The 25,511-nt window shown below is 44.2% G+C and overlaps 1 protein-coding gene across 1 annotated transcript in view; it reads left to right on the forward strand.

Moving 5' to 3' along the window:
* The window catches only part of IREB2 (iron responsive element binding protein 2), a 63,275-nt gene that overhangs the window by 20,845 nt on the left and 16,919 nt on the right, over window positions 1-25,511 (forward strand). The window contains exons 7-19 of the mRNA XM_075897605.2: window positions 1,180-1,363; window positions 3,112-3,251; window positions 5,712-5,883; window positions 9,300-9,400; window positions 10,911-11,027; window positions 14,945-15,104; window positions 17,097-17,232; window positions 19,078-19,162; window positions 21,196-21,352; window positions 21,793-21,917; window positions 22,075-22,179; window positions 22,351-22,493; window positions 24,985-25,132. Of these exons, the coding sequence (XP_075753720.2) occupies window positions 1,180-1,363; window positions 3,112-3,251; window positions 5,712-5,883; window positions 9,300-9,400; window positions 10,911-11,027; window positions 14,945-15,104; window positions 17,097-17,232; window positions 19,078-19,162; window positions 21,196-21,352; window positions 21,793-21,917; window positions 22,075-22,179; window positions 22,351-22,493; window positions 24,985-25,132 (1,773 nt within the window). The remainder of the gene's footprint in view (window positions 1-1,179; window positions 1,364-3,111; window positions 3,252-5,711; window positions 5,884-9,299; window positions 9,401-10,910; window positions 11,028-14,944; window positions 15,105-17,096; window positions 17,233-19,077; window positions 19,163-21,195; window positions 21,353-21,792; window positions 21,918-22,074; window positions 22,180-22,350; window positions 22,494-24,984; window positions 25,133-25,511) is intronic.

A 25,511-nucleotide genomic window follows, 5' to 3' on the forward strand; every position in this document is an offset into this window, starting at 1 on the left:
AGTGCTTCTTGCGCAAATACTCTGACACTCTCGCTCAGGGATAAGCCCTCTTGCGCAACTGTTCTTACACAAGAGGCCAGTGTAGACAGGCAACGTTCATTTATTGCGCAAGAAAGCCCAATAGCCATTTTAGCCATCGGAGCTTTCTTGCGCAAGAGAGTGTCTACACTGGCACGGATGCTTTTGCGCAAAGGCACATGCCAGTGTAGACACTCTCTTGCGCAAATACTTTAACGCAAAAACTCTTGCGTTAAAAGTATTTGCGCAAAATCATGCCATTGTAGACGTAGTCTTAATGTTTGCTTCTAGCCTGGAAACTTGAGATCTGAACTCTGATTACTTAAGGCATTGTAATATGCTGCTATTGAATCAACAGACAGGATAACTATGTATGTTGCTGACTTGCTAGAGCATTTTTCTTTTGTAATACCATTAAATATAATTAATTGATCATATAAACAACTAAAAAAGAAAGAAATGAACAATTAAAGTGCAACTGTACTCTGAAAAGTAACTGCAGAAATTGAATGTTCATGTTTGTGTGCTGAATTTGCAAGTACAGAGATGTTTTTCTAACTATCAGTTTTACAGTCAGCCAAATTTGTGGGAATCTAGCTGTATTTTTACCATCTCATGAAAACATAATCAGTACTGAAGGGTCTGTTGGTCAAGTATTACCCATGGTTATATTTGTGCTTCCCCATTGTCTTAGTTCAGTGACATCTGTGTGAATCCATTGCTTTTTATTAGGTTTGTACATAAAGTGATTAAGCCTCTCATTGGAATTTACTAAATAATTTTGTTAATAAACAAGAAGGATTAGAATCCAAATCAATATCGCATAGGTATGATGGCTTTGCAGTACTAACAGGAGTTTAAATCACAGCCAGAAATATCAAACGATATGTGTCTGTATACCCACAGGAAGCAGATATGTGGATTTTTACATAGACACTTTTCAGAGTAGAACCATATCTAAATGCTGAAATTGTGTATTTCCTAATTTGTAGTCAATTATAATTGATGAACAAGTACAGTACAATGACATGGTTCATATTTTTATTTTAGTTATTCTTCACTAAATAGAGTTTAGCACAGCTTCTTTACAAATGCAAAAAGTCATAGTTGATTTAAATATAACAAATACCCTTTTTTATTCTCTTTTAAAAAAAAATATAGTGGAGTTCAAAGGTTTTTAGGAATGTTGCTGTAATTCCACCTGAAATGGGAATGGCACACCAAGTGAACTTGGAATATTTATCAAGAGTTGTTTTTGAAGTTAAAGATTTCTTATATCCCGACAGCGTAGTTGGCACAGATTCACATACAACTATGGTAAATGGTTTGGGGATCTTGGGATGGGGTAAGTATCATGTATATGACTTGATGATGTCAATTGCATTTGTAAGTTTTCTTACTATATGAATGGAAAATAATTAATTAGTATTTAATACTTTCTTCATATTGGATATTTCTCTGTTCCAAGTCTTAACAGCATTTAGAACCTGAAATTTTATTTAGGGAAAACATTTTGAGGTGAGTTTCATGACATGAATGATGGACTGAATTTGTTTGCGGTTCTTCTAAAAGAAATTAGAAAGATTTCATATAGTAAGGCCTGTTTCATTCCCAAGATAAGTGGTTTACACCCTAAATAGTTGGGTTTTTAAGATATTTATATTGTGTACAGATGAGCATTTTTATGTTGTCATTGGAAATAAATTAGGAATTATGTATCCTGAGAAGGGATTTGAAGGAAACCATAATACTGCAAAGATCTTGTTGCTGTACCTCAGTGGTGGGCACCTGCAGATTCTACATATGACCCACGCCTCCCCCTTCTGCCTCCTTTCCTCCCATCCCATCTCCTGGGGTCCTGACACTTATCTACTTCTTCCCCTCCATCCCAGCACTTCAAGAGCACTATGAATCCACTGATTTGTGTTCCATCCCTGCTTTTCCCCCTCTCAGCTTTCAATCTCTGGGAGGATGTGGAGAAGTGGGAACAGGGTGCAAATCAGCCAATTCACAATGCTTGGGAAATGCTGGGAGAGAGGAGGAAGAGAAGGGAGGGGTCACGCTTTGTGGAGGATTCAAGCAAGAGGCTGGGTAGGGATTTGAGGGGAAGGGTATAGTGGGGATGGGACCTGCAGCAGAAGGGAGGATCGAGCAGCCACTGGCAAAATAAGCAACACATATTTAAAGCAATGATGCGAGTAAGGTCCATGCTGATTGCACATAACATTGTGAGAGCTGTGCTCTCCTGCTTCTGTGTTATTTTTGCCAGCAATGTAATTTGCCCCTAATAATGGATCACTTTGTGTTGAAAGGGCGCGATTAAGGACAGTCAGGTGCAATGTATTTAATCTAATTCTTGGGGTCATGGTTAGTGCACATGCCCAATTTAAATTTTGCAACCCACTGAGATGAAGGATGGCCACTCATGGCACACTCACTAGCCTTGGTTGCCCATCACTGCTGTAGCTAGATGCACATTGGCATGGCAGTATATGGAAGCTTCCATGGCTGTTGTTCATGCTGCATGTGTTCTCTGTATGAATAGAAAACTTCGATCCAACACTTTTCAGGAGTAATACGTTGCTTTTTAAAAAATTTTAAAGAAAAAATGACAAGGAAATGTTCAGATAAATACTGTTTGAATGTGTGGTGTGAAATTCAGATAAATATTAGCATAGTTGTTACATAAATGTGTAGTAGGTATGGTACACAATGCCAGCAGAATTAAAATGTCATAATTTGGTCAGTAGTTTTGCAAGATTCTTTCATGTCCATCTTTAGTCTCAGAGATGTAGCAATGTTGTCTGTAGTTTAAAAACTAATGGTCCTGTGGCACCTTAAAGACTAACAAAAAAAAATAGTATCATGAGCTCATCATCAGAAGAAGTGGGTTTTTGCCCATGAAAGTTCATAATAGTATGTCTTTTAGTGGCACACATGTATTGTACATGCCCTTCAGTTGCAGTCAGATACAACTATCATAGTCTTTAACTTCAATAGGAGAAACTTTATTAGACTTTAACATGCACTTCAAAATATTTATTATGTGAATTACTTAACACCATTAAAAACAGTTTAATATTCTCCCTCCAGGTGTTGGTGGTATTGAAACAGAAGCAGTAATGCTGGGAATGCCAGTTACACTCACTTTGCCTGAGGTAGTTGGGTGTGAGCTGACTGGCTTAGCCAGCCCACTTGCTACATCCATAGATGTTGTCCTAAATATTACTAAGGTAATTTACAATTCTATTTAGACTTTCTTATTGTGGGAAATCTGCCACAAATGCTTGGGAAGGGAAATAAGCATGCAACTGCTCATTTAAGTCCCATTTATTTTCTTTTTACCAATGGTATCTTGTTTATAAGAACATAAGAATGGCCATACTGGGTCACACCAAAGGTCTGTCTAGCCCGGTATCCTGTCTGCTGTCAGTGACCAATACCAGATGCCCCAGGGGGAGGGAACATACAGGTAATCCTCATATGATCCCTCTCCAGTCACCCATTTCCGGACAAACAGAGGCTAGAGACACCATTTCTACCCATCCTGGCTAATGGCCAGTGTTGGACCTAACCTTCATGAATCTATCTAGCTCTTTTTTGAACCCTGTTGAAGTCCTAGTCTTCACTACATCCTCTCGCAAGGAATTCCAGAGGTTGACCGTATGCTGAGTAAAGAGAATCTTCTTTTTGTTTGTTTTAAACCTGCTGCCTATTAATTTCATTTGGTGACTCCTAGGTCTTTCATTGTGGGAATAAGTAAATAACTTTTCCCTAGTCACCTTTTTTACACCACTCATGATTTTATAGACCTGTATCATATTCCCCCTTAGTCTTCTCTTTTCTAAGCTGAAAAGTCCAGATCTTTTTAATCTCTCTTTGTATGGGACCTGTTTCAAACCCTTTGTTGCCCTTTTCTGAACCAGTGCCAATATATCTTTTGAGATGAGGTGACCACAACTGTACACAGTATTCAAGATGTGGGTATACCATGGTTTTATATAGAGGCAATAAGATATTCTCTGTCTTATTTTCTACCCCTTTTTAAATTATTCCTAACATTCTATTTGCTTTTTGACTGCCACTGCACATTGAATGGATGTTTTCAGAGAACTATCCACAATGACTCCAAGATCTCTCTTGAGTAGTTGTAGCTAAATTAGTCCCCATCATATTGCATGTATAGTTGGGATTATTTTTTCCGATGTGCATTACTTTACATTTATCAACATTACATTTCATTTTGTTGCCCAGTCACTTAGTTTGGTGAGATCTTTTTGAAGCTCTGCATATTTTATTTGTGTAACTTATAAATAAATATGTTCTCTAGTGAGAGCATTTAGTTTCTGCAATGGAAAATGCCCTCCTGTTTGTCTCTTAACTCTAAATTATTCTTGCTTTTTTTCTTTCTCAATCTGAGGTAAATCAAGAATAACTTTACTGAAGTTGGTACTTTCAGTAATGTAACAGAAATGTAGTGAGAGTAGAATGTGACCTTGTCTCTCTGTATTTCCACTTTTTGGCTATGTGGCCTCTGTTGAAAGGTATCAGAGTGATCCATGTCGGTATGGTCAATTCTTCCATTCTGATCAAATCCTTAGCAAGATTTAATCAGTTTCTATTTTTTAGTTTTTCATGTACCTTGGAGTTTTGTCCTTTATAAAGGAGGACATATAAGAGGAAGTAAATGTCAATGAATCTCCACTCTCAGCCTAGTGAACTAGTGACAGTGGTTTGTACCATCACACAGAAAAGCCTTGTTAGATGTCTGTTCCCAGTTTCTTGTTCTCCTGGGTATCTTAGCTGTGAATGCAGCATGTTTGGCACCAAGGGATGAGGAAGTTGTAATGTTTTACACTGTTCAGGAGCATCTACTCTAGCCTAAGGAGGACAGGTGTTGCCATCTGTCTGGAAGGATTCATGATGTAGTATATAGTGCCTCAAAATGGAGTGGAGGGTTATTCCAGGGAAATTGGGGAACCATCAGGGATAAAAGTAGTGCTTAGGTTTTCAGTAACAGTACCCAACTAACCAGTAATGCCGCTTTGTTATCTTAACAGATAAACAGATACCTTTCCAATGTGGTAGTTTTATTTTCAAAAGTAGTTCCAGTGACATAAGTTGCTACTTAGATGTTTGTTAGTTTTCTCATCCTGACTTCTAAAAAATCTTTTTCCCTCAAATTATCCCATTCTTGTCATTGCCATCCTCTGTTCTCTGAAATTCCATTGTCTTCACAGGTAGGGTACCTTGGGGAACAACAGAGGGTGAATAGTGTCTAACTAGGCTTTCCTTATGACAGTGCAAAGGACTGTCACTAGTTCCCTGGACTTAGAGAAGAGCTCTAAATTCCTTCTTTTGAATATTTATCACCTTGTCTACCAAACTATAAGCCACACATTGCCCTGTGCATCCTGACTCCTAGCAATATCTTTTATGAAACAGTCACTGCTTGAAAATTTGCAGAACTGAGCAGGTGAGAGAGATCTTGAGGGATTTTATCTCTGTCAGAGTCCAGTCTAAGTGTTAAAGTTTTGAAGTTTAATTTTGCTAATATGATTTTAGAGTTAAAGATGTTTCCTGCTGTATTTCACTTAGTAAAAGTGAAATTTCAAACTGTTGCACAAAACTTTCTTTGTAGCATACCTTCTTATGTTCCAGATGTCATATAGTTATTATTTCATTTCAAACAGCAACTCAGGCAAGCAGGAGTGTCTGGAAAATTTGTTGAGTTTTTTGGAACTGGTGTGTCCCAGCTATCTATTGCTGATCGAACCACAATAGCAAATATGTGTCCCGAATATGGTGCTATTCTGAGCTTTTTCCCTGTTGATAATGTGACGCTCAAGCACTTAAAGCATACAGGTAAGGATAAAATTACAGTACATATGATTCAGCGCATTATAAACTCATATGGTAGATTTTTTTTTTTTTTTATCTAAAATTGCATCATTATATTTGGACAGCATTTTTCTTCAGTGCTGTTGTGCAGTGAAATTAGATATCATGGGGAACTACTTTGCAACTCTCTCCCATGAATAGCCTCATGGACACTATGAAATTTTAAATTTAATGAAAATTATACTACTGTAATGAATGTCATCTACCTTTCTCTGTAGAATTGGCCATTGGTCCTGAAGCTTATTAGCATGTAAATTTCCTTATGGCACTACATTTTAGTCATTACAGTTTTTCTCATTAAAATGGGAATTTAAAAAAAAATCTTGACAGATGAATAGCTGGCATGCCTCTCACGCTTGTACCAAATCTGGTTATTTTCTCTGCTTCCTGATCTGTCTAATCATTGCCATTACTGTCCCTGAGTCAACTTATTCTTGAGCATGCAGTGGTCAACTCTGTCAAGACAGACCATTTCCCTTCTCCTCTATGAGTTATTCATAGCAATTTGAAAACTATATCAGAGGGGTAGCCATGATGAGTACTCCTTTGGTATAGCAACTAACAAAAATGTATAGCATCATAAGCTGTTGTGGGTAAAACCCACTTCATCAGGTGAATTGGAGTGGAAATAACAGAAATCAAGGTTTTTATTTGTGCGCGCGCGCGCACACACACACACACACACACACACACCCCAGTACCTGTCAACTGTAGGAAGGTGTTAGTGAGGCTAATTAGGTGGGCTGGGTGTATCCTATATGTAGCTTTTAATGTGGAAATGTCGTTGTTAAAGGCAGAAGAAATTAGCTTTGAAATACGCCAACCAGTTCATGTCTTTATCCAAGCCCAGGGTAACGGAGTCAAATCTGTAGATTAATTCCAGTTCTGCAGACTCTCTCTGTAATTGGTTAGTGAAATTCCTTTGTAGAAGAATGTCTACTTTTAAATCCATGATTGAATGACCAGGCAGGTTAAAATGCCAGTGCAGACATAGCCTTCATGTTTCTATATATTTTTGTTAGTCTCTTGAGATGCATATGAAAAGTAAAATTCAGTTACTGGTCTTACCTAATTTGGCTTGGAAGAGCAAAAAGATTTTGCTGATTCTTCCCATAAACCAGGCCATAATGAGAAGGAGTCTGCTGAATTAATGTTCCTTTTCTGAGTTCCATCTTAGGCTGCAGTGAGGCAATCAGATGATGGTGAAAAGCTCTTAATTATGAACTAATTTGTACATAGCTTGCTGAAAGCATACTCAGTGTCTGTGGATTGGCAATCCTTGTATCGTGGATTGGCAATCCTTGTATCAAGGATTGAAGTATTTCACTTTTAGACTTTGTGTAGGCTTAAACTGCTACCAGAGGTAGAGTGTATAGGCAAATTATATGTGGCAAGAAGACTGTTATTCAGGGCAGTAATAGAAATGTAGCCATGTTAGTCTGGTGTAACTGAAGCAAAATACAGGACTACAGGCAGTCCCCGAGTTATGCGGATCCGACTTATGTCGGATCTGCAGTTACGAACGGGGATTTTCTCGTCCTGGAGGACTGGAGCGGCGGGACGCCTGGTCCCGCCGCCCGCCTCCTCCGGGGCAAGAAAAGCTGCTCCCCGTCTCCCTGGTCTGCTGGGGGAGCCAGCAGACCAGGGAGACGCTGAGCAAAGCCGCGGAGGACCCAGGCCGGACCCGCGGCGCTTCCAGCTGATCTGGAAGCGCCGCGGGTCCGGCCCGGGTCCTCTGCCGCTTTGCTCCGCATCTCCCTGGTCTGCTGTGGGGGGGGACGCAGCTAGTGCCCCCCCCCCCCAGCAGACTAGGGAGACGTGGAGCAAAGCCCGGGGCCTGTGGTAGAGCAGGTGGGGCGCTGCCGGTTGGTCCTGCAGCACCGCTCCTTGGCGCTACTGGACCAACCCGGCAGCACCCCAGCTGCTCTGCCCCAGGAGTCCTGATTCAGCTGCTGCTGATCAGTTTCAGCAGCAGCTGAATCAGGACGCCTGGGGCAGAGCAGCTGGGGTGCTGCTGGGTTGGTCCAGTAGCGCCGAGGAGCGGCCGCGCTACTGGACCAACCCAGCAGCACCCGAGCTGCTCTGCCCCAGGCGTCCCCAAGTTAGCCTCTGCTGAAACTGACCAGCGGCTGACTACAGGACGCCCGAGGCAGAGTTGCTCTGCCCCGGGCTTCCTGGAATCAGCTGCTGATCAGTTTCAGCAGCAGCTGACTTGGGGACGCCTGGGTTTCTTAAGTTGAATCTGTATGTAAGTCTGAACTGGCGTCCAGATTCAGCCGCTGTTGAAACTGATCAGTTTCAGCAGCGGCTGAATCTGGATGCCAGTTCCGACTTACATACAGATTCAACTTAAGAACAAACCTACAGTCCCTATCTTGTATGTAACCCGGGGACTGCCTGTATGTAGCACTTTAAAGACTAACAAGATGGTTTATTAGATGATGAGCTTTCGTGGGCCAGACCCACTTCCTCAGATCAAATAGTGGAAGAAAATAGTCACAACCATATATACCAAAGGATACAATTTTAAAAAATGAACACACATGAAAAGGACAAATCAAATTTCAGAAGAGAAGGAGGATGGGGGGGGGAGGCCCACAGACATTCACCTCCCCCCATCACCCTTCTGTTCTGAAATTTGATTTGTCCTTTTCATGTGTTCATTTTTTTAAATTGTAACCTTTGGTATATATGGTTGACTATTTTCTTCCACTGTTATTCAGGGCAGTTATTCAAGTGCAGAGTCAGAATTTCATGTAGATGAATAGTGTTAGATTCATGGAATCTATGTGGTGGCACACAGATATTGTGACAAATTCACACAATTTACTTCTGAAAACCCTAGTCACAAGTAAGTTGTAGGGATGTTAAAATTGGGTTATTTTAATAATCCAATAGTTGATAGAATTTTTATCAACTAGTCAATTACTTGATAGGGGAAAGCAGCCAGCTCAGTCCTGGCTCATGCCGGGACCAAACCCCACTGTGGCTCTGCAATTTAAAAGGCAGTAGGAGCCAGACAGCCTGCCCCCTAGTACCTACTGTGTTTTAAAAATTGCAGAGCTTCAGCGTGGTTTGGTCCATGAGCCGGCCGCCTGCCCAGCTGGTCCCAGCAGGAAGTTGGGATTCCCCACAGACAGGTGCTGCTGCTGGGATCAGGCAACGGGAGGGGAGAAGGAGGCGGACACAGTGCTGAAGGGAACCAGATTTTAAGCTGGCTCCCCCCAGCATTGTCTCCTGCTCCCTCCTCCCCCACCCCGCTGCCTCTGATATAGAGGCGGCAACGGGGGGAATGTGGATAGTCGACTTATCAACTACTCTTTTATATCCCTAGTATGTTGTACCATACTTTTTTCTGTGTCTGGGAATATTTTCCATAGGGTTTGACAAGGCTAAGCTTGAGTCCATGGAAACATATCTGAAAGCTGTGAAGTTATTTCGAAATGATCAGATTTCTTTAGAGGAGCCTGAATATTCCCAGGTATTTATAAAATGACTTTTATTTTTGCAACTATTTGTATTCATTATTCATAAATTATTTTTATTCTATTGTACCGTATATACTCGAGTATAAGCCGACCCGAATATAAGCCGAGGCACCTAAATTTACCCCAAAGAACTGGGAAAAAATATTGACTCGAGTATAAGCCTAGGGTAGGAAATGAGGCAGCTACTGGTAAATGTAAAAAATGAAGATAGATACCAATAAAATTACATGAATATTTATTTCAAAGAAAAACAATAACCTAGCTCTGTAAGGGGAAAAGGGGGTCAACAAAAACAATATGGTTCTGCAGGCACGGCCACAGCTCAGCCCCCGCAGCCCCCACGTTCCGGCCCCCTCGCCTGCCAACGAGCCCCCTCTAAACGAGCCAGCGGGGGGGGGGGGGGGGGCTGTGAGAGACCAGAGCCGGGCATCGATGGGCCAATGAGCCAGCGGGGGGGGGGGGAGGCTGTGCGAGACCCGGGCCGGGCGTCGATGGGCCAGTGAGCCAGCGGGGGGAGCGGGTGCCGGTGCTGGCTGGATTTTACCACGGGAGGGGAGGGGAGGGGAGGGGAGGGGAGGGGAGGGGGAGCAGGGAGCAGCGGCTGGTCCTTGTGCACCTGCCCCAGAATCGGGCCCAAGCTCGTGATCAGGGCTCCCGGGCGCTTCCAGAACAGACGCCCACGGTGCCGAGTCGGCTCCAGGCCCAGCTGTTCCCGAGCTCAGCGCTGCACCCGAGCGTCATGGCGAATGGCCCCAAACGCCCTTCCTCCCACGCGGCAAGGGCCCATGGTGCCGAGCAGGCAGGGGCTGGGGGGCCAGGAGAGCCAGGAGGGCAGGGGCTGGGGGGCCGAGGGGGCAGGGACTGGGTGGGCCAGGAGGGCAGGGGCTCGGGGGGACAAGGGGACAGGGGGGCTGAGAGGGTCAGGAGGGCAGGGGCCGGAAGGGCCAGGAGGGCAGGGGCTGGGGGGCCGGAGCTCCGGGCTCATGCGTCTAGACCCGGCCGGCGGCAGGAGGCTGACTCGAGTATAAGCCGAGGGGGGCATTTTTCAGCACAAAAACTGTGCTGAAAAACTCGGCTTATACTCGAGTATATACGGTAATTATTGTTCCTTTTTAGTAGTTTTCTACATGAATATCTTAACTAATTGCTTTGGGCAGTTAGATACTTTACAAAAAAACCTCACAACCTTAAGCGCTGTAATAAGTATAGGAAAGGCTGATGAATCCTTTTGTCAACCAGCTCTTTAAAGATACCATGTAACTTTGATTTCTGAATGAGTAGTTGTAGCAGCTGGTGTCAGAGCTCAGATAGCTCATGATAAAGGGGTTGTTAGTCATACTCCATCTTAAAAATGGAAGCCTCGCTTTTTACTGGAAAAAGTCATAGAATATTCAGATTACTAAACCGTATGGGCCCAGTTGCCTTGAATAACTAGGGGTTAATGCAGTTATGTATCAAGCAATGTTTCCTAGTGCATGTTACTATTTTTTTTTTCTTTTCCAGATAATACAGATAGATCTGAGTTGTATAACGCCATATGTCAGTGGCCCAAAGAGGGCACAGGATAGGGTTTCTGTTACTAATATGAAAAGTGATTTCCAAGCCTGCCTAAATGAGAAGGTTGGTACAATTTTACAAAGATGTTTTTAGTGGTTTGGTAGATAAATGTAACTCACTATTTGGCATTTATACTGAACAAAATAAGTTTATAAAGTCATAATCAATAATCCATCTAAAGTATTTGTTTTATAAATACTCTCTGCCTCATAGCATCTCTTGTGCTAGCAGTGATAGGAATAGTCCTCAAACAGTTGAAAATGTGAATAAAAATTTGGAAAGAGTTTGATTAATTTTCTAAGAATCTACTAAGCAGAAAAGTTAAAAAAGTTAAGTAATCAGATGTTCCAAACTTCTATAGTTTATCCAATTATTAATTGCAAAATTAGTTAGATATATGAATGGGGTTGTTTGTTTGTTTTTGAGAATTTCTATTTTAAAACAAAATTGGGTTAAATTATTATAGTGTCATTTCTTATGAGTTAAAAATTCCTCCAAATCAGCTTCATTGTTTGAAATTGAAATGATTAATTTTATTGTTCTTAGGGAATAAATTCAGTTTAGTCTGTTTTAATATAACAATTGATATTAAAAAATTGTTAAATTAACCAAACCGTAAAAAAAGAAATGTGCCTTTCAGTGCTTTTGAATGGGAGCTTAATCTTCAATCCTAATGTGTTCAGGTATCAAAAACAGCTGGTTATAGCATTAAGTCTGAAATAGAATTGCATATAGCATAGAATCTGATTCAGAGGTCACTGCAATCTCTGAGTCTACTGATAAGACCCATAGTATGTAACTATCAGTTGTGGTAGGCTTGCCTAAGGCTTGCCTTATGTGGGAGACAAATTGAAGACCTAGTAGTGAGAACAATAGATGATCAAGAGAAAGCTATTTGGACTGATGCATGTCTGGGTAGGCCATGAAGACTTCTAGGAGATTAAATATTACAGACCCAGGCTCTGTTTATCTTTAATTCTCTCCCGGTCAAATTTGATTTGACATTCTCTATTTGATTACTTCATCTTTATTATATTTCAGACTGTTATAAAATAATGCTGAGGAAATGTAGGTAATTAGATTTAGTGAATGGAATATCTTGTACATGATGCAGGAGGAGTTGTTTTTAATGGATATTTATCCATTAAAAACAGAATCTGATTTAATAGAATCTGATTTCTATTAAAATAATTGAGCCTTACCACATGATACATGCATTTCTAATTTTACAAACTACATGTACCTGAATAGTCTGAGAGGTAGCCATGTTAGTCTGTAACTTAAAAAAACTTTAAAAAGGAGTGGTCCTGTAGCACCTTAGAGACCCAGCCACCCCCCGCCCCCTCACTGGCCTGTTAATCTTGCACTGATCCCAGCTGCTCTCTCCATGGCCCCAAGTCACTTGCACCCTTCTCCACTCTCACCCACCACACTCCTGAACCGGCCCCTCTATCCGAATGCTTTAGCCCATCCCTCCCACTTGTGCCCTTCAGTCGCCAGCCAGTACCCCCAACCCACATCCTTCATGTTCCTGCTCCACCTGCCAATAAAATAGTCCATGGTCCACAGCCCACCCCTCAGTCCTTCCATCCCTACCCCCCGTGTCCTCCATTCCTACACCCCCATTCTCCTGCCTCCATTCCTACACCCACCAACCTCCCTAACCCCTCCACATCGCCAGCCCGCCCACTTCCCTCCTTCCATCCCTACCCCACCTCCATTTCTACACCCACCCATCCTCCTCCTCCCCATCCTACCCCGCCTATCCCTACCCCAACCTCCTTCCTCCATATTCCTACACTCCCCATCCTTACCTAACCCTGCCCCCTACACCCCCCCATGCTGTCACAGCCAGTTGTTTTCTCCTCCCCCCCCCCCCCCCCCCCCGCATGGAGCTGGCCGTGCTGTGCACAGGGGAAGGTGAGGAGATGGGCAAGGATGGTGAGGAGAGTATAATTTACCTTCGGGGTTTAGCTACTCAATCACCTCGGTCACAAGCTGGGGCTAGTAGCAGGAAAGAGGGAGGGAGGACGCCTGGTGGCTGAGGGAGGAGGGGCTGCAGGATGCAGAGTGATGTGATAACATCACTCTGTCATCCTGCAGGAAAAACTTTTTTTATATATCTAGAGAGATGAGCTTTCATGGGTACAACCCACTCATCTGAAGATGTGAATTGTGCCCATGAAAGCTCCTGATACTATGTATATGAAGGTTTTTGTTAGTCTCGAAGGTGCTATAGGACCATCTCTCTTTTTTTTTTTTTTTAAGTTTATGTACCTGCGTGAATGCTGCCTACTTTGAGTAAGGGTATGTCTACACTGCAACGTTAATTCGGAATAACAGCTGTTATTCCAAATTAACTTCCATAGCGTCTACACAAGCAAACCGCTATTTCGAATTACATTCAAAATAGCGGGGCACTTAATTCAAGTTGGTAAACCTCATTCTATGCGGAGTAACGCCAGACTCGAATTAGCTAATTCGGAATAAGCGCTGGGTACACACGTAGTCCGAATTAGCTGGCCTCCAGCCTTACCAGTTTTCCCTGGTGGCCACTCTGTGCCAAACCAGGAAAACTCTTCTCCCGGCCCAGAGCCAGCAGTGGCCCCAAAACATGAGCCAGCAAGCCACTGGCAGCCAGCTCTCCACTGCGCCTCAGGAGTCCAGTGTGGAGATCAGGGTGGACCGTACTCAGGTTTGTGGGGATGCCTCCAGTGTCCATGATCTCTGCACTAGACAGAGGAACGCAGCCGTCTATGGCAGGAAAGCTGCCAGCCTGGCCACCAAAGGCCACATGCGAACCCAGGAGCAGGTTTGCATGAAAATTAAGTTGGTCCGGCAAGACCCCCAACCCTGAACTTCTCCTCCCTCTTCCGCCCCTTGCCTCCTCTTTCCAGCTCCCTTCTCCCAGGTTTCCCCCTCCCCTCTCCCACCCTCATTCCCACCCCAGGTTCAGTCAATAAAGAGAGTTTGTTTTTGGCAAGAAATGTGTTTTTATTTGACATCAGGAGGGGGAGTTAGGGAGGGGTAAGTGGTAGAAGGGAGGAATGAGACACAAGCCTCCAGTGGGGCACACCAGGGAGGCTATTAGTGCTCCTCAGGGTGGAAGCTCTCCTGCAGGGCCTCCTGGATACTGACAGCCCCCCGATGGACCTCCGTGATGGCAGCCTGCAGAAAGTGCAGCCAGGCTCGCAGCAACACATCCATGAGAAGTACCAGAGTATCCAGGGGCAGCTCCGGCTCCATGTTGCAAAGTGCTGGGGGTCCTAAGTGAGGGCAACCAGAGCACGCAGAGACCCAAATGCTTTGCTGTCCCTCATCGAGGCAGGCAAGCAAGCAGGGGCACCTGAGAACCAGCTACCCAGAGGGCAGGAGGGTGTCCCTTCAAGCACAGGCATCGGATAGCTTCAGGCAGCTGCCATACACAGACACTCCTGACCTGATGCCCTGCCTGACCTGGTTCTGGCTGGCCTTAAATCTGAGTCTGTGTCCAGTCAGTGTGAATGCAGTATTTTGAATTAGCAAAATGCTAATTCGAACTGCATTTTTGTGTAGACGCGTTAATTCGAATTAGCTTAATTCGAATTAACTATTTCGAATTAAGATAACTCGAATTACCACTGTAGTGTAGACATACCCTATGAGAATTCCTCTAAAAGAAAGGGCGGGAGAAGATAAGGATTTGAGCTTGCTTTTAATATATAGGTACTCATTGCCATACATTTTGTACTATTAACAATGGCAATTATAAAGAAAGTTCATTTGAGGAAATGAGAACTTGCATTCATTTCTGAAGATTTCTTTGAAAGCCTGTTAGATTTTAGTCCACTCATATGACTGATAAGCACTTTCACGGAGCATGTGAGTCTTAAGTGATGGTCCAGATTATCCTCCTATGGTGAAGTACATATCTGTTCAACTCTGATCTATAGCTGTTGAACTGTCTATGTTTTTGACTTGTTATATATTTGGTCATCTAGATTGGCTTTAAAGGGTTTCAGATTGCTGCTGAGAAACAAAATGACATTGTGCCTGTTAAATATGAAGGAAATGAGTACAGATTGTCTCACGGATCTGTTGTCATTGCTGCAGTAATCAGTTGTACAAATAACTGCAATCCATCTGTCATGCTTGCTGCAGGTATGTTGTGACTGGTAACAACTAACCTATTTCAATCTGGTGTTTACATAGTCTTCATCAATTTTGACCTGAATTTTCAGTGTCCAGACTTGTTAGCTCAAAATTAGACAATTGATGGTATTTTTAGGCCTCAATTCCTGAGTTTAATGAGTACAGCCGCTCTCCAAGTTATGAACAAGTTACGGACCAACACTTGGTCCGTAACTCGAAGTGTTCGTAACTCAGATCCCATAGAGCCGTGGTCCCCAACCCGGTGCCTGCGGGCACCATGGCGCCCGCTGGGCCCTTTACATGCACTCGCGGAGCAATCTGGGCTTGCCCCGCCCCCGGGCGTGCGGCAGGTGCCAGCCTCGGGCACATGGCCGGCCCCGGGTGTGCCGCGCGTGCCCTTGCTGGCCCGGGCCCTGGCCCCGCCCCCGCCCTCGGGGGTGCCGTGCATGCCCTTGCCGGCCCCGGCGGTGCCGCGCCTGGCCCCAGCCCTGGCCCCGGGGGCGTCGTGCGGAACCTGGTCAGCCCCTGCCCGGGATCGCGGCACATGCCGCTGCCGGCCTCGGGCGTGCGGCGCATGCTTGGCCCCGCCCCTAGTCACGTGGCCTGTGAGTGGCCCCGCCCCCGTACGCGCAGTGCGTGACCGGCCCCGCCCCCAGGCGCCCGGCAGCCCCAAAAGTTTGGGGACCACTGCCATAGAGTTACATGGCGACTGCGCTGTTCGTAAGCACGGATCGCCGTTTGTAACTCGGATCTGCATTTATGACCGCTTTGGTCGTAAGTGGAGGTGGTCGTAACTCGGGGAGCGGCTGTAGTGGCTTTTATCGAACATAGTGCTGTACAATTATTCGCTGTGGTCTTGTGAGAACTACGTTCATAGGCATCAGATTTTATTAAGATTGTATTTGATAATTTCAGATGATAAATTAAACAATCTGTGATTGTGCGGGGGGCCCCCCCTCCCCAAGCTGCTGCCTCTGATGGAGGGAGGCAGACAGCGCGGGGGGAGCAGGTGGCTTTGCGGTAGCCAGTGCTCATGGGGAGCCAATTCAAAAGCTGGCTCCCACCTGCCCCTGCCCCCACACTGCTGCTTCTGATACAGAGGCAGCAGCGAGGGTGGGGAGAGGGCAGGGCAGGCGGGAACTGGTATGTATGAGGAGCCAGCTTTTAAGACAGCTCCCCATGAGCACCAGAGTTCCAAGGGGCAGAGCAGCACAGCCCCTCAGCTGTTTAATGAGCCCCTCCCAGTCAGGGGCTCAGGGCTGCCCTGCACGGTGCTGCCTGGCAGGGGGAGGGGAACTTCTCCCTCAGCTACAGCAGCAGTTCCCTGCTGAGGACACAGCAGCAAGTCTCTCCCTCCAGTAGGGACACTGGCTGCTTAATGAGCCCCATCCAGCTTCAGGGCTGTGCTGCCGCCCAGCTTAGAGGGAACCCACCTCCCCCATAAGTAAACATGTAACTGCTGAAATTTCCGGCGGTTAAACATTTACCCGAATACATGCATTTTAACATCTATTTAGGGCTCCTTTCAAAAGGCTAGGGATCTCAACTTAACCATTGAGAGTGTCAGAAGATTTTGATCCCTGAATGGAAAGGTGATGTTTAGCCTGTAGTCAGATGCTACATGAGCTTTAACATCAGGAATTGAAAAGTCAGTGACAGAGATCAAAATAAAACCTAGCCCAGACCACCCTGCCATGCTCCAACCAGTAGACCATCCATTAGAATGTGGAAAAGAGATTTTCTTTCAGGTAAGCGCAAGAAAATGGACTTGATCTGATTAGGAAAACAAGTAGGACATATAAAAATGTTATTGTCTAAAGAATATTACAGATATATACTTCTTTTAAACCATTTCCTTAAGAAAAAGCAAATTGTGATTTGCCTTATCCTGCCCTTAGAACAGTAATTTACCTACCTGACACTATTATGGTAGCGGTAAATTTCATGATTTTTTCCAATACATATTCACAAGTTTTGTTTAACTGTTGTTTTGTTCGTTAGGTCTTTTGGCCAGAAAAGCTGTCTCAGCTGGACTGGTGGTTCAACCTTATATAAGAACAAGTTTATCTCCAGGTAGTGGGATGGTTACACATTACCTCAGTTCAAGTGGAGTGTTACCATACCTCAGTAAACTTGGGTAAGTTTAACTTCTTCAATCATACAGACAGAGAAAACTGGTGAATGTGGAAGTGGATTTATTTATAGTCCTTAGATATGGCCCCAGTTCAGCAAGGTGCCTCACATTAAGCATCTGACTAGTCCCATTGTCTGTGAGACTGCTCTTTTCATTGTACACACAATAAAAATCTAACTAATGCAAAACAAAAACAAACAAATTCCCAAACCCTTAACTTCAAATGTTTCACTAACACTTGTTCTTTGAGTACTAGTTCATATGTATTCCAGTTGAGGGGTGCATGTGCTGTGTGCACGACTGTCAGAAAGTTTTACCCTAGCATAGAGTCTGTTTGTTTGTTCCCCTCGCTGCCCAAGCTCCACACAGTTCGCTTGCCTGCCCCACCCTGGTCAGCCTGCTGCGGTTTTTGCTCTGTCTTCCCAGCAACTGCTTTTCCCCTGCCTCATCTCTTACCCACCCAGCATTTACTCCCTTTGCCCTCTGCCATTGCCCAGTGCGCCCTGGTCCCCTCCTCGAGCACTTGTGTCCCTTCCCTCCCCTTTTAGTTAGCCCCCACGTACACTGCATCCTCCATGCTAGCCCCATAGTTTCCTCCTGCCCCAGTGCAGCTGGAGGAGCCAGCACCCCCGCTGTGTACCCACCACCTTGTCCCCTATCCCATCCTGCTAGTGCAGTGGTCCCCAACCTTTTTGTGTGGCGGGTGCCGCACCGGTGGATGATGTCATCCTGCTGCATCATCCGGCCAGCTGGCCCTGTGCCAAGTGTGCCTGCGCCGGTGCCAGACTCCCCCCCCCCCACTATGGCCATTTCGCTGCTCTGGACCAGCTGCCCTGCTTCCGCGGCTTCCCCGCCGCGCTCCCCGGCAGGTTCTCCCACCACCGGCGCTTTCCCATGCCCTGTAACGGCATAAGTTCGGCCCCGCAGCGCGTGCGGCCCATCCTCCCCTGGCCGTCCCGCGTCGCGACCCTGACTAGGCTTCCTCTGCAGGGCGATGGAGCACATCTAGAGGGACTGGCCTGGTCTGAGGAGGCGTCCAGACCCCCTGGGGCCCAGGAGAGCGCTGGCCCTAACACCGCCAGCCCCCCCAGCAATCCAGCCTCTGCAGCTGCCCCTCCTCCTATTACCAACAGCTCCCTTCAGGCACTGGAGGCACCCCTTTCCTGGTGTGCATGGGTGAGCAGGCAGGCCCTGCCTCGGTGCAACCAGATTTGGCAGGGCCCGAGGAGCAGAGGGTGGCACAGTTGCCACTGGCTGAAGGAGAGGACTTACCCAGGGGGACATTTCCCTGCCTGTCCCTGTTCCTCCCTTGCCTCCTAGATCCCACTATTGTGCATCAGTCCAGAAGAGATGTGGCCTTTGGGGCTGTGGTACTTGAGTCTCTGACCCCTCCTCCTGGCTAAGGCTTGTGATACACTTCAATTGGAATACATATGAACAAGCACTTGAAGAAAAAAAATTACTCAGCTCTATACCTGTCGTTTGAGATGTGTGGTTATATCTACTCCATACCCACCCTCCTTTCCCAGTATCGGAGTAGTCGTCAAGAAGGAACTGAAGGGTAGTTGGGTTGGCAAGGTCAGATAAGTGTGCTGCACTGTTGCCACTCTAGGGGTGCTCCACAGCTGATCTGATGGATGGCAGCTAAAGTAAAACTTTCCAGCAGTTGTGCACGTGGTGCGCACGCACTACAATTGGAGAAGATGTGAGCAACACATCTCGAACAACAGTTAAAAAACTGAGTAACCATTTGTGGGTTGAGTTGGGTGGGGATCTTTTTTGTTTGTTTTTGTATTTTGTTTTGTTTTAATAATGGAATGTGCTACTCACTCCAGTTTTTCAATTCAGGTTTGAGGTTGTTGGATATGGTTGTTCAACATGTGTTGGAAACACTGCTCCCTTGCCAGAAGCCATTCGGAATGCAATAAAACAGGTACAGCTTTAAGATTCTGACAGTGCATATACAAAGTAGCAGATGTTTGTATATTCAAAAGGTCAGGAAATAAAACCATCTATATGAAGTAATATACTTTGTCCTTAGCAGGAATTTTGCAGTACATTTGGAGATATGTTTTTGCATGCCCAGTGGGGTATATAAAGTGACTAATTTGGTGTCTGTAATAATAAAAAAGTATTAGTGAAAACAACTTTATATTACTCAGATCTCAGCTGTAAGACGAGGTTTGTATATTATTGAAAAAGTTAGTCATGTTGTGTGTAATATATACATATACTGAATTTCTGACCGGTCCCAGAGGAGGGATTTTGCCAGACCAGTAAAGGTCATTTCTAGGCCCCCTGCCACCAGCTCCTCTAGCTGCGGACTCACTGCCAACTACCCAGCCATCTTCCCCCTGCCGCTGGCCCCTCTGCTTTGCAGGGCTCTTGACTCCAACATGGCAGCCTGCTGCATCCACATTCCCAGGTTCCTCTCCCATCTTCCCTCCCTCCCCCTCCACCACCACCCCAGCATCCTCATGGTTGGGCACCTGGCTCCAAGGAGTAGCCTTGCTGCCTCCTAGTCCCGCCATGCTGCTGAGCTGCCCAACAGCCATGCTGCCAGGCTCCTGGCCGCATCACAGGACAACCCCACTGCCTCCTGGTCTTGTCGGGCAGTTTTGCCACTGGGTTCTAGCCCTGCTGCTGGACTCCTGCCCCTTCTGCCTCCCCTGCTGTTTTGCCACTGGGTAGCAGTCCTGCTCCTGGGCTCCTGGTTTCTTTGCCACAAGGTAGACCCATTACTGAACTCCAGCCCTGCTTTAGGGCTCCCAGCCACCAGCCCTCCATGGGACTCTGGTCCTTCCAAACCAGGGATGTTGCTGGACCAGAGAGTCCTGGTTAAGAGAGGTTCAACCTGTAGAAGATTTACACAGCATTGCTTGGGTCCTTAACTGAATTAATTTTTGTTTTTTTGGAAAAGTACATGCTTCATTTAAGTTATTGCTATGGGGTGGGGCTGGGGATGAGGGGTTCAGTATGCAGGCTGTCCCAAGGTGAGAAGACTACCCCAGTCCTCTCTCACCACAGCAGCTAGTGGCCAGGTGAGAAGCTCTCTGTGGCTGCTGCAGTTCCAGCAGGCACAGCTCAGGGAGGGATGCATGTACCCCAGCTGGGACAGGTCTAGATTCATCTGCCCCCTGCTCTCCCCAGCCAGAGTGAGGAATGCAGGAAACTGTGCACTTCCCCATGCTCCCTGACAAAGGGGGAATTGCGGGGGTGAGGAGGTGAAGGGTGAGGGGAGCTTCAGCCTTCCCTCCCTAAAGGGTGCCTGGGGGCTGAGAGGCAATCCTGGATGGTGGAGGAGGGGCTGTGGTTGTGCCTCTAGCCACCCCTTTCACCTGCTTAGTGATTCTGTCTCTCGTCTATATGGTTTTCTGAGAAGCAATCCCGTTCCAAGCACATTCCATTTTCTTAGTACAACCAAATCTTTACCTTGATTTAAGTTAGAAGAGGAAGCTGTATACTGAATTTGGTGATCCTAGCTTTTACCATTTAGGAGGAGTTCTTAAACAGATAGTCACACAGACACACACACATTCTCAAATATATATATTAGATCTAGTAACTCTCTGAAGCACAAATGTGTTCTGGATTATTAACAAAATGTCACGAGAGTGAGCAACTTATAGACAAGTAAATGGTAAGCTGCTGTTAGCCATGTCAGTGCTAAAAGCTGCTCAGCCCTTAAGACTGCCATGAGCAGTAAAGGAGTAATTGAGGCACTAGCCTGGGAAAAATCAATGATAAGAGGTAGGAGAAGGGAGGGGAGAACTAGTCCAATTGGCTAAGAGGAGACATGAGGGGACGAAGAGTGAATAGTGGGAATGAGCAAAATACCTTTCCTGTTTAAGACTTCCATTAGTAATAAAGGGGGCCTTTAAACTTTTTTTAAAAAAAGAAAAGACAACAGAAATTAAACAAACTGTCGTTAATGCACCTATAAAAATACTTATTTCTACCTTTCAGGGTGAATTAGTCGCTTGTGGAGTTTTGTCTGGAAACAAAAACTTTGAAGGCCGTCTCTGCGATTGTGTCCGTGCCAACTACCTTGCTTCTCCACCTTTAGTAGTTGCTTATGCTATAGCAGGCACTGTTAATATAGATTTCAGTACTGAGCCTTTAGGTAACAATTTCTTTATATCTCTTGTTTCAGAGTAGTACTGGGTTTTCTTTGGGTGCTTTGCTTTACAATCTGTGCCTTTCGGAGGGTTGAAATTTTTGCATTTTCTGTTTGGAAACAGAGCTATCAGCCTCAGACCTTTTCATCTCTTCTTTTATTTTTTTCTCAGCTATTTCATCTTGTGAGAGAAAGGGGAAACTATATTTTATTTCCCCAATTTTTTCACAAGGCTTTTGTTTCATTTAAGTAACATTTGAGCATGCAGGAAATACCACGTTGTTATAGTACTAGACAAAGAATGATCATGCTTTTCATTACTAGCAGCTAAGAAATAAATTGGTTAGCTGATTATTTCTTTGGGGTTTGCTGTAGCTTCTTTGAATAAATTCAGGTTTTATTTGCTTGGTTGGTGTTTCTTGCTTACAAAAAACCCTTTTACATAGGCATTGATCCTAGTGGCAAAAATATCTACCTGCATGATGTTTGGCCTACTCGAGAAGAACTTCAGCAAGTTGAGGAGGAATATGTGATATCATCCATATTTAAAGAATTGAAAGAAAAAATGGAGGTAAGATACATCTGTCATTTTAAATGGTTTAGAAAACAGTGCATTTCAGCATACCTTTACTGTATCTTCTGGTTGAAAGAGCAGCTGTAATTCTGATACCATGAACTAAGATTTTTTTCTGATAGTCTTATTGACTAACACCACACTCCTTTTACAGAAAGGAAATAAACGATGGAATTTTCTGGAAGCCCCGGAGTCTGTTTTGTTTCCATGGGATTTGAAGTCCACATACATCCGATGTCCTCCTTTTTTTGATAAGCTTGTAAGTATAACTGGTGTTCGCCCCATTGGAATGAATGGAGCTCATAGATGGATGGATGCTCCATTTTTGTTGTAAACACACCTCTTTAAATATGATTTGTGCTAGGAATCCTGAGGGAGGGGGAATTATGAATTTCTTTTTTTTTTTTTTTTTTTCTTCCTTCCCCAACAGGTCAAAGAACCAGTTTCACTACAATCAATTGAAAATGCCCATGTTTTGCTTTATTTGGGAGATTCTATAACTACAGACCACATATCACCTGCTGGAAGTATTGCAAGGAATAGCGCTGCTGCTAAGTATCTGACAAACAAAGGGTATGGACTGTAACACATATTTAAGCCCCTTTGTTTTCATTTTAAACCAATTTTTACCAAAAGTTCCTGGGTTTTACAAAAAGTGTTATTCCATTTTTTTCTAATTTTCACTCTACTTTTGTATCATTCAAATACAAAACAAGGATTTTTTTAAAATATTAGGAAAACACAGTCCATTACATCTGCATTTCTCAAACTGTGGGTCCTGACTGCCCAGGAGGCCACGAGCAATGTAGAGGGGGGTGCAGTATCACAAACTTTGAGAACCCCTGCATTACATTATGTATATGTAATTACAGTAATACCTTAGTCCGTGTGTGTGTATGCAAAGCTGCCTGTTGAAATAAGGCTATGTAGTATTCTAGATCAGTGGTGCGCAACCCATGGGTTGCGACCCCCAGGGGTGTCACGGATGTCTTCCTCGGGGGTCGCTGTGCCACCTCCAACAGCTGGGCCCAGCCTCTAGCTGCCTGGGCCTAAGTGCCATGCTGTATGGCCACCAATGGCCGCGCCCAGCCCCTGGCCGTCCAGGTCTAATTGCCACGCGGCAGCCAATGGCTGGGCCCAGCCCCGGGTGGCCCAGATCTGAGCCCCATGTTGCGCGGCTCCTAACGGCTGGGCCCAGCCCCCAGCCACCTGAATCTGAGCCCCGTGCCAAACGGCCACCAACGGCTGGGACCAGCCATGGGGTTTGTGGTGGAAAAAAGGTTGTGCACCACTGTTCTAGATGACACACAATAAACGAACTGGCACATATGCAAGCTCTGAAGTGTGTGTACATCTGAACATACCGATGAATCCCACGCCCACCATTTACACATTTCAAGCTGATAGCTGATAACAGTTTAAAGATTTGACATACTAAGATGGGGGGGAGCTTCAAAAACAAGTGGTCCAGTAGCATCTTAAAGACTAACAAAAATATAGATAGCATCATGAGCTTTTGTGGGCATAACCCACTTCTTCAAACAGCAAATATCGTAGGATGGGAAGAAAATGAAATTTTTATTTCATTTCAGGGAAGTATTTGAAAGGAGAAAAGGGTGAAGTATGTATGTGCTGCAAATGGTGTCACCCAGTTATTAAATGTAAATATTTAGAGATTAATAGATGTAAGTCTACAACCGTACACTGTTTATTCAAATGAAAAGTTTTATTTGGGAATTAGAGATGTATTGTTTACTTAGAGATATATTGGGTTTTTTTTAACTCAGAACTGGCATTGTGTTTTGAATTCTGTTTTAATTCTGCAGCAAACTGTATTAATGAACAGAATTCAAAGGATTATTCTACAGAATAGTTTCTTTTTCTTGTCTTTCTCGCCACCAAAATAAACCCGAACATTTATTCAAAAAAATTAATAACATATGCAATAATTTTTCATCTGCTTTTGTTCTTTTCATAATAAACACTGCATTTTCTGGGAAAAAATAAATAAAATAAAAACTGAAAGCAAAGGACCCTATGTATATTTTATTAAACTAATGAATCTATTGAAATAACTTATCATCAAACAATATTTTGTTCTGTAAATGCCATTGTGCATTAGAGAAATGAGTTGATATTTCCTGATTAAAGTATAAACTGGTCATAGCTATGATTGTAGATGATCAAAAGTGTATTTGAAATCTCTCTTGCCTTGTGAACTGCTGAAAGCTTTTAAAAGATCACATTAGTGAGATAGACTATTGTAAAAGGATAATGATCTGTGGCCAAAGCCATCTCAAAACAAAGATGAATTGTTAATTTAGAATTAGATAGCATTAATCTTGAGCTAAATCTCTGTTCTACTCCATTAATTTTACTTAAGAAATTAGACTGTTGATGTTTGATGGGTGTTGAACACAGTATAGGGATAATTGTTTACTCCATGGCTGTTGCAAAATTATTGTCCTTGGCAAAAAGCGCAAACTGGCACAGAACATATCAGAGATCAGCTTGTTCATAAACATGCCTCTTTTCAAGGCTGAATTGCTTCTCAAATCAAGAATTCCAGATTCAATATAGTGAGTTGAGCTCCCAATGAAGACTGAGGGTACTCAGCTCTTCACAGGAGGTGCACAGCTCCTCTCAGAATCAGACCTTCTATTTGGTAGCATTTTACATGGTCTAATTGTGCTATACTGTACCAATAAACCCCAGTTTGATGTCAGCAAAGTATATCAAAATAATGGCTCCTGGTACCCACTGTTTGCCCATGACTATCTCAAACTAAATGAATTCACTCTCACCGCCAAGTCAGCTCTCTCACTCTTGAAAATAGAACTTGCAGATATTGCACATAATTATTTCATATATAGACTGTTTAACGCACATTTGTTAGAAAAATAGTCCTCCTGATGGTCACCAAATAGTCTCTTTAAAACGCAGGTCAGTTATAGTTGTTATGTTCATTAGCTTGTGCTCAATAACACCTAATGGTAAAAACTCTCCAAAACAATATCAGTAGTCTTTTGGTTGAATATTAAATATTGTCTTATGCTATTTGTAGCCTCACACCTCGTGAATTCAACTCATATGGAGCTCGAAGAGGTAATGATGCTGTGATGACCAGAGGTACCTTTGCAAATATTAAGCTTTTGAATAAATTCATAGGAAAGCCAGCTCCGAAAACAGTTCATTTCCCATCAGGACAAACGGTGAGCATGGATTTGGTGGTGATGGGGAACTTAAACTATTCAGACATATGTTGGGAAACTAACACAGTGGGATACAGACAATCCAAGAAGTTATTGGACTGCATTGAAGACAGTTTTTTTTAATTTCAGAAGGTTGAACAAGCTACTGGGGGGAAGCTGTTCTAGATTTGATTTTAACAAATAGAGGAACTGGTTGAGAAATTGAATGTGGAAGGCAGCTTGGGTGAAAGTGATTGTGAAATCACAGAGTTCACAATTCTAAGGAAGGGGTAGAAGGAAGAACAGCAAAATAGAGACAATGGATTTCAGGAAGGCAGATTTTGGTAAACTCAAAGAGCTGGTAGGTAAGGTCTCATGGGAAGCAAAACTAAGAGGAAAA

The sequence above is a fragment of the Pelodiscus sinensis genome, chromosome 14 (genome assembly GCF_052426305.1).
Source record: "Pelodiscus sinensis isolate ZL-2025 chromosome 14, ASM5242630v1, whole genome shotgun sequence".
Taxonomy (NCBI): Eukaryota; Metazoa; Chordata; order Testudines; family Trionychidae; genus Pelodiscus; species Pelodiscus sinensis.